This window comes from Pinus tabuliformis, chromosome 5_2, assembly GCF_031772625.1.
Source record: "Pinus tabuliformis cultivar Carrire ecotype Pingquan chromosome 5_2, CPIR1, whole genome shotgun sequence".
NCBI lineage: Eukaryota > Viridiplantae > Streptophyta > Pinopsida > Pinales > Pinaceae > Pinus > Pinus tabuliformis.
In genome coordinates, this window is record NC_142306.1 from 529633313 (window position 1) to 529643060 (window position 9748).

Sequence of the window (9748 nt, forward strand, 5' to 3'; positions counted from 1 at the left end):
AGCCTTCACTGCTCTTGCCATCACAACACAGTCTCGGTGCCTGGTAATGAAATAGGAGTTGACAAATCCCTATGCAAGTGAGGGTGCGAGCCCAAAATCCCTTCACACCCATGAGAGCCTATCTTTCTGTGCACCTGCCATGGGAGAAAGAAACTGTAATTGACTTAAAATTATGCATTGTCTCTCTGCCACTCGCAAACCCTACAGTCACTCGAAGTCCACCAACCCACCTAGGCATTCAGTGCCATGACCCCAGGCCCATTTGCATAACAACCAAAAACAAAAAGTTCCAGCCCATCATAGCCATCTCCCACACCATTATGACAATTCCCATACCCCGAATGATGCAACAGATCAACAGCAACCTTGTAGACGTTTTGACACAGTGCGTGGTGCGAAGCCCCGAAAGCCATCCAGCCACAGGCTCATTTGCATAACAACCACAAATGAAAATTTTGAGCCCCTCATAGCCAACTCCAGCACCATTATGACAATTCCCATAACCTAGGTGATGCAGCACCTCAACATCGACCTCACAGACGCTTGGGTGACGTAGTGCCTCGACAGTGACCTCTCAGATACTTCGACACAAGCCATGGGTGCGAAGCCCCGAAAGTCAGCCAACTACAAGCCCGTTTTCATAACAACCAAAAATGAACATTCCAAGCCTATCATAGCCAACTCCATCACCATTATGACACTTCCCATACTGCGAGTGACACAGCACCTCAACAACTACCTCGCATACGCTTCGACACAGACCATGGGTGCGAAGCCCCGAAAGCTAGCCAACTAAGTCATTACCATAAACCAAAGTAAATCAGACCCTTAAAATTAAACTAACAGCAACACAATCCCAGACCCCCTAAAAATTAAACTAACAACAACACAATCCCAGACCCCTTGGTCTTCAACCCAAGCCAGAATGCAACATTCCCCAAGGTTAACACCCTTGCCCCAAAGCCCAATTAACCCCATTCGGGAGAGGAGACTTTCATAGCTAATCGACACCGAGGTGATTCTTGTGTGGATAAAATCCTGCTGCGAGACTACCCGGCGTCAGACACTTCCACCAACCCAATTTACCCCCACCCGCAAGCAAATTTTCCCCATGCATAACCCAATTCCAAAACCAGACACTCCAATACATGGAGGAGAGGGGGGACAAACATACCAGATTACCCTCGCCTGGAGCTAAAGAATCCATTATCGCTTCTTAAGGCATTGCGCTTCACTGTTCACGGAGTCCCTTCACCAGAGTCGCTACACTACAATCGTTTGGGCGCAGAAACTACCTACAACCCTCTCGGGACACTTGCCACCGGACTGAAACTTAACAAATTAGTTGTCTCCTTCCTCTGCAATGACATCCAAAGAGCCATTGCACCCATCGCCTCGAGCTTGTGAGGGCTAATAGTGGTGTACCTCAATGTACTTGACATTAAAAATGCCTTGATGGGGTCACCTTCCAACTCACATCCTCCCAATGAGAGGTATTTCCATCTTATTAAACCTAAATCATCCCTAATTTTTTATTTTTTGAAAAATAGAAAACCTATTCCGAAACAAACCTAAGAAGGTAATTAGTTATCTGTAAATTTGATGGAAGTTTGGTCAATTTCCCATGTAGAACGGTTGTATCAAAACGCAGAAACTTTGAGAGCTGCAACGTTAGAAAATAGAAACGTAAGTGTTACGTTAAAGTGTTTGCAGAAAAGAAAGTTTCAGATAAACATCGGAGATTCAAGCTACTTATATAATAATAAAGAATACCTTCGAGTGAATCCTATAAAAGATCCCACTCTATCATTTATAGCAGATACCGTAGCCGTAACAACTTCAACTTTTTCTAACACTGCTAGAAGATTATTGAAGCCAATATGATTATTAAAAGTATTTGCAGTGATTTGAATGACAGCCAAATTTGCTAATTCTAATTATTTGAAAATTTTCTAATATATTGGAGTGTGGAGAGTTTTCAATTTTAAGAATGATAACTATTTTAGATTTATTTTATATTATCAAACGAATTTTAGGAATAGTAACCATTTTAGATTTATTTAACGAGAAAACATACATATACAAACGAATTCCCTATTTCTCCAATAAATCTAACGAACAAAAACAATTCCGCTGATACACAAGTTGATTTAGTTGCCTTTGTCTATATGAAAATTACCCTACATTCCATGAATAAAGTTACATTTATTTAGAGTAAATGTAATTTTTTTTTAGGAAAATTGTGTAGAATTCAGTTTATTGTTGCATTGAAGAGTTATAAAAATTCATATCTCTTATACAGAAAAAGGTTAGGTTAAATTTACTAACAACAAGATTCTCACATTCCCCAAAATTTTAGTTCACAAAGTGGATAATTGGTAAGAATAGCAGCAATAGCCACCAAAGAGAAGGAAAATGGACTGAGCGCAGCAATAACAGGGAAAATAGGAAGGAAATTAGAAAACGAACTCAAGAGACAGTATTATAGAGAGGAAAATGAACTTGCTTATTTAGACATCTTTTAAATTTCATAATTTTAGCTTTCAACTTAGATTTACATCTAGCCTTACACGGCATTGCTCTAACTCCAGCGGTTCCACTACCTAAAACGGAAGTCAAGATTACCCACTTTAACTGAAATGTGCAGCTAGACGAAAAATCAAAGTGAAGTATTTGACAGTGAATTTGATGGAAGGTTTCCCTTCATCAATTGATCAATTCTCCTGTGTAGGACACCGCTATCAAAATGGAGAATCTCTGGGAGCTGCAACCTTAAAAAATAGAAACGTTAAAGTACTCATAGAAAACAAAAATTCAGATAAGCATCGCCTATAAGAAAACAAAAATTCAGATTCAGATAAGCGTCGCCTATAAGAAAACAAAAATAACGAAGAGATACCTTCAATTGAATGTTATAAAAGACCCTGTCATGGATAGCAGTACTCGTAGCACTCACAACTTCAACTCCGGCTTCTTCTAGCAGTGATAGAAGACTAGAGAAGTCAATCTGATTCTTAAAAGTGTTTGCAGTGACTTGAATGCCAGAACTAAATTTGCTAACCCTGATTGTCGGAAACGTCTCTGTTATATTGGAGGGGCCAGCTTGGGAAGATGGCAGGGTTTTATAAACAGAAGTGCTGCTGGAAAAAGGTTTAGCAGTGCTCGAGAGGCTGAGCATATCTCTTCTCTTTTCAAGCTCAATTAGCGTATCTTGTAAATGGTCAATGTATTTAACGGCTTCAAGCAGTTGGTCCGATAACGTGTGTTTTTTCTACAAAAGTGGCAAACACAAGTAAAACTATCGCCCCTTAACGTTTATTCATATGATTGAGATATAGAAAACCTAACCTACCTTGTGATACTCTTCGGGCAGTAGCGATATCAGCGTTGAGCAAAGAGCCTTCATCGTATCCCGCCTCTGTCTTTCCACCAGTTTGTGAACATGAGCATGCCCTCCTTCTGCTGCTGCTTTCTTCCATCGACGGTTCAGTGGTGGCCGTAGAAAAGGGTTGCGGGAATTCATCAAAGAATTTGCCGGCGAGTTGCAGGTCAGAGTTGGACCCTGATCGCCAAAGTTAGCCACGAATTTCTGCCAACATTGCGTCATCGGCGATGAAGAATCATCGTAATCAGCAGTATGATGAAGCTGCATTAGCGACCGTGAAGAACTTGTTCCGAGCAGCCTGTAACCATGTGGCCTCTTGCTGGGAAATGCATCAAATAGTGTTGCTGCAGGGTTATCAACATCAGTACAAGTTCGAATTTGCACGCCTTCATCAGTACCAATATATTGGGGAAGGCACGCTCCTGCCCAGGAAGACGGCTGGGATGGATATGGATACGTTTGCCACAAATTCTCCATTCTCCACTATGCTCCGTCTCCGCCTGACAAATAAAAAGGAGTGACAACCAATTACCAAATGCAGAATCAGCACCCCTAATTCTCTAACCTAATAGAGTGGCGATGGTTCCCCCTTTCCCTTCACATTGGAAGGGAAGCTTAAGCGAAGGTATTGATGGTAACTTTGCGAAGGTATTGATGGTAACTTGTTTATTGTTTTAAGGACAGAAAGTCTTTGTGATAAGATCGAATTCTAAACCGCAGAGAGAAAGCATTGTGTGAAACGATTAAGCCGCAAAATGTATAGACGAAGGAATCATACATGCATGCACAAAGTTTCAACCCTAGCTTCTAGTAGCGCACTGCCGACCATTGTGTGAAACGATTAAGCCGCAAAATGTATAGACGAAGGAATCATATCCATGCACAAAGTTTCAACCCTAGCTTCTAGTAGCGCACTGCTGACCAGCTAGCTATTTTTTATTTGAAATGAAAAGGATCACCCGAATTAGTATGATCATAGTTGTTTCCTGGTATTCTAGTCTTTTCCACCCGACATTGTTTTCCACAAAATTTCTAGCGCATTACGGCCCATGATGGTGATTAGGATAACAAAGGGAAGTTTCTTATTTTTGCATTAATTATTTAGAATTAGATTTTGAAATGACGAAAATAAATATATGAACATTAATCTAAATTAACATATAATAATATTATGCCACAATAAAAATAAATATATTTGAAAATTAATCTAAAATTAAAATTAATAACATTGAATTTTTAAAGTATTTAAAATAAATTGAAAGTAGATGAAAAAAAAATTTACTTATAATATTTTATTTTATTTTTTATATAACAACATATATAGAAATTGAAAATTTTATATTAACAAAAGGTATTGTTATGCTATATAGCACAATTGTATTATAGTGTTTATCCAAAATTTTAAGAAACATAAACAAACAATTCTTTGTGTACAAAATACAGCTTTAGCATAATATTTTAGTATTTCTTACCATTAAAGACTTTGAAGTAAAACACTTAGAACTTAAATGCTAGTGAGGTCATATAAATTAAATGGTTGGTAAATATTTATAGGCATAAATCCATAATAAGGATTCAAATACTCATTTCATCATATATCTTAAGTTTCTAAAAAAAAAAATCTTAAGAATTAAATAAATTATAACTTTATTACTACCACTATACCTCGAGGTGCCTACGAATGCTGCAAACATGGAATGGGGTAAATAGGGGTATTTGAACCTCCAACCCATAAATAGGGGTATTTGAACCTCCAACCTGAATGCCGCAAACATGGAACAAGGTAAATAGGGGTATTTGAACCTCCAACCCGTAAATAGGGGTATTTGAACCTCCACCCTAAATGCCCCAAACATGGAACAGGGTAAATAGGGGTATTTGAACCTCCAACCCATAAATCATGGAACAAGGTAAATAGGAGTATTTGAACCTCCAACCCGTAAATAGGGGTATTTGAACCTCCAACCCGTAAATAGGGGTATTTGAACCTCCAACCCGTAAATAGGGGTATTTGAACCTCCACCCTAAATGCCGCAAACATGGAACAGGGTAAATAGGGGTATTTGAACCTCCAACCCATAAATAGGGGCATTTGAACCTCCAACCTGAATGTTGCAAACATGGGTAAATAGGCGTATTTGAACCTCCAACTTCTTAGTACATAAGACTTCATTTTCAAAAGCACGGGTAAATGTAAATAGGGGGATTTGAACCTCCAACCTCTTAGTAGATAAGACTCATTTTCACAGTCATTACCACCAACGCTATACCTCCAAGTGCCAACAAATTCCACAAACATGGGTAAATTGGGGGGATTTGAACCTCCAACTTCTTAGTACATAACACCGTCCAACGTCTTAGTACATAACACTTCACTTTCACAGCCATTACCACCACCACTATATCAATGCTATACCTCAAGGTGCCTACAAATTCCACAAACATGGGTAAACTGGGGGGATTTGAACCTCCAACTTCTTAGTACATAACTCCCTCCAACGTCTTAATACATAACACTTCACTTTCACGGCTATTACCGCCACCACTATACCTCAAGGTGCCTACGAATGCCGGAAACATGGGTAAATTGGGGGGATTTGAACCTCCAACCCCTTAGTGCATAACACTTCATTTTCACGTCCATTACCACCAGGAGTGCTATTTTGACAATAATTATTATTAATAATAAAAATAATTAATATATAAGTTTGACATATATACATTAAAAAGAAAACATGTAACAATATTTTTAACCATGGAGATTCACCCCAACTTTATTATAGAGATTCTTATTCTATAAATAAACTTTGTTACAATACCATCACTTATCAATACCATATGTCGAAAAAATCATAACTCATTCCATATGGCACTTGTTAATTTGACTTTTTTTAAATTAATGAATTGAATAAAAGGGAAAAAATACATAACTACTTTGGAAATAAATCTTAGCCTTTGATTTATGTATACTATTAAGAATATTCTAGAATATTATGTGGAAGTTAAATCCCTACCATCCACCTAATAATTATTGATAATTAGATTAAAATTCTAGAATCTCAAATCCAAAATAGACATGACTATCAACATAAATATGAAACTCAACAAAAGAATGTGGTAGTTGGTAACCTCTTCTAGGTCTATCTTGCAATCGAATCTCCCTTTCTTCAATGAATTGATGCACAATGTCATCTTCCTTTAACTCGCTTGAGCTAAGTTCAATATGTCTTTGAATTTATTGACCACCATGTCCCCTAGTGGTGTGCATTCAACATCTAAGGTAGTAATTTGTCATTTCTACAACAACAAAGTAACCATAATTGATGTAAATTAATAAATGAGATGGTATTCATTGACATGAAATTTTGAATTATATTAAAACAATTCTTTAAAGAATTATGTTAATTTCTTGCATCTCCATGATATGTGTTGACACTACATCAAGACCCAAACACAAAACTAAGGCCAAATATGAATTAGTAATCTATTATAAGACAAACCAAGAATTCCACAACACCTCTACAAAAATGGGATCCAAAAATAGCAATCCATCAAAATTTCCTCTAAAGCTAAAATTCACCAAACCAAGAATGCATGATACCAAACTAAAAAGTAGTAATAACCCTTACTAGAAAGTAGTTGGCTAATTGAAATAGGTTTCTACCTCATGTATATTGTATTCATCAATAACTCTTCATAATCCCATCTTATTAGTCCCTGCCCTTCGGGCTGAGGGACTATAGTAATCGATATTTATTATTTAATTAGTTCAACACGAAAACCAACCAAACTTTATTGTTTTAAAGAAAAGTTTCAAACTAAACATTTATTTTAGCCTTTGCATTTTAGTTTTAACCTATACTTTAAAATTGACATCTTATTTATGTTGGCATTATGATACAGGTATTGTCCTTTATGGCAACTCACTCATATGAAATTTCACAGTGCAGTAGGTCAACAGCAAAGGATTACAAATCAGACTCCAAATAAAGAAGAAAGAGACGTATACGCTGGTTCACTTTGTCCAAGGTGCATATACACACGGTTTAACAGAACAAAAGTAGCGTATAACGTATACACGCACTTTCATAGGAGAAAAAGCGCGTACACGTTGGAAAACCAAGTTGTTGGTCCAAGGTATTTGATCCAAGGTATTTTGGTCCAAGGTAATTGGTCCGAGGCATTTGGTCCAAGGTATTGACCCTAGGTATTGGGTCCAATGTATTGGTCCTAAGTGGTTTTGGTCCAAGGTATTGAGAAAGGCCTAAGAGTATATAAGGAGGAGAAGATCATTAGGCCAAGGGGAGCAAGCAATGATATTCTAAGGAATACTTCTATCTGAAGTATATATTATGTTTCAGGGTTATGTTTGGGACTGGATCTGAAATATTCATGTGTACCTTGAGTTCAACATTGGATCAGGAATCATGAGACTCGAAATGACTTATTCTTGAATGATCTAATATTAGTTGTGACCAGATATGATGTTTTGCGCCTATTCTATTTGTTATCTATCATGATTTGGGTTTGTCTAAAGCCTAGAATTACAGCAAAGTTCTGAGTCAAAATTTGCAGATCTGTACGCAGGTTTGTCTCAGCCAAAGCGCATGTACGCGTAGGTTCGACTCTTCCAAGTAGCGTATACAAAAGGAAAAGCTTATGTTCATATCTAACTAATCTATCTCATCAAATTTTGTTGTTTTATTGTTGTCTGTCAATGAAGGCCTCTTAGATCTGAATGTAGAAATGTTGTATAAGGAAATTGAATCTGATTGATTAATTGATTAAGAAGGAAGGGTGATCCTTGCTGCTATCTATTTTGAACTCTGTAATATGACAGTAGATCTTCAGAATGTCACTGATTGGTACAGTATATGGTTCAAAAGTGTATGATTCAGTATCCTTAGAGATATACGCAGGTTGGGTTAAAGGAAGGAGCGTATACATGCAGGTTGGGCTCAACCAAGTAGCATATACACTCTAATGCATGATTTTTGAGGTTACATCTGGTTTTGGATGATGATGAAGGGTTATGGGTTCAGCACAGAGTTCTGGTGCCAGTGATCTGATTGATACAGTTTAAGTTTAAAAGGCTTTGATGGGTCTAGTGTGAAAATTTGATGAAACGTGGCCTTCAGTTTGTGGTGTTGTGATCCAGGAGTATCCAGTCTGAAAATTCATGAAACGTGGTCCCTAGTGGAAGAGTGGATTTTTCTGTAAGTTGGCACCTACGTACTAGTAAACATATTGGCTAGTACAAGAGCTAGGGGGTTGTAGCTCCCTTCCAGTAGAAGCTGGAAAACGAGAGAAGGTTGCAACCTTCTGCAGGTAGAAGCCTGCGTACTAGTATGAGTCTTCAGCAGTACAATATTGTAAACAAATTTTCTTATTATTGAAAGAAGACAGAGACGACTGCAGCAGGTGGTTTTTACCCACATTGGGTTTCCACCGTAAATCTTAGTGTTCATGTGTGTTGCTTATGTATGATGCTTTATTCTTCTTTTTCTGCACTGTCGAATAAATCTCTGATATACTGGTTTAAGGTCATCACATTATAAATAGTCTAAATCACAAGTTCTCTACATATACGTTGGTTTCTTTAAGCACAGTCACGTGTACACGTTAGTTCACTTCACTGAAGTAGCGTATATAAATCTATTTGGCAAATCAAATTATTGATCTGATAATACTGATTCACCCCCCTCTCAGTATTATTTCCAACAATTAGTATCAAAGCAGGTCCTTCAAAAGAAGCTTTATTGCTTGAAGGGAGATCCGTCAACATGAATAATCAAGAAAGCATGGGATCCATCAAACCGTGAATCTTCGATGGAAGCAACTTTGTTTATTGCAAAATAAGAACCACAACCTATCTACAATCGCTTGGAACAGATGTCTGGGAAATTGTGGAAGGAGGATATACATTTCCAACAGCAATTCCTACAGATACGACAGGTAAAAAGAAATATGAAACCAATGCCAAAGCTGTCAATACTTTATTGGGAAGTCTGTCACAATCAGAGTTTGTCAAAGTCATGCAACTCAAATCAGCCAAAGAAATATGGGAAAAAATCGTTCTGAGCTACGAATGAGACTCTCAGGTAAAACGTGTTAAGCTTCAAACTCTCAAAATTCAGTATGAAACTCTTAAGATGCATGGTGATGAAAGCATAGCTAGTTACTTCCTACGTATAGATGAGGTTGTCAATTGTATGAAGAATTTGGGTGAAGAAATTAAGGAAGTTACCTTAGTTGAGAAAGTTTTGAGATCCTTGTCTGCTAAATTTGAATCCAAAGTGTATGCCATAGAAGAAAACAGGATCTGCAGAATATCACTATGTAGCAACTTCACGAAATCTTAAC

General features: G+C 37.5%; 1 protein-coding gene across 2 annotated transcripts; it reads right to left on the reverse strand.

Moving 5' to 3' along the window:
* Positions 1–2511: 2511 nt before the first annotated feature.
* On the reverse strand, positions 2512–4007 carry LOC149160060 (transcription factor bHLH36-like). 2 transcript variants are annotated; one of them, XM_089433633.1, is made up of 3 exons: positions 3353–4007; positions 2900–3271; positions 2512–2771 (listed from the first exon to the last, which is right to left on the reverse strand). In XM_089433633.1, exons 1-3 carry the CDS (start codon positions 3860–3862, stop codon positions 2742–2744), a joined length of 912 nt encoding a protein of 303 aa, XP_089289759.1. In that variant the 5' UTR covers positions 3863–4007; the 3' UTR covers positions 2512–2741. The 2 variants fall into 2 exon arrangements, with proteins under 2 accessions (XP_089289759.1, XP_089289758.1); XM_089433632.1 differs by having other exon boundaries at positions 2514–2764.
* Between the last annotated feature and the right edge of the window lie 5741 nt (positions 4008–9748).

What these genes read in the sequence shown, in the direction of transcription:
- LOC149160060 (XM_089433632.1), bottom strand. Translation starts at nt 3,862, where the DNA reads ATGGAGAATTTGTGGCAAACGTATCCATATCCATCCCAGCCGTCTTCC. An exon ending in TGCCCGAAGAGTATCACAAG is followed by an intron (nt 3,272 to 3,352) that starts GTAGGTTAGGTT and finishes CCACTTTTGTAG; the next exon opens with AAAAAACACACGTTATCGGA. An exon ending in TTTATAACATTCAATTGAAG is followed by an intron (nt 2,765 to 2,899) that starts GTATCTCTTCGT and finishes TTAAGGTTGCAG; the next exon opens with CTCCCAGAGATTCTCCATTT.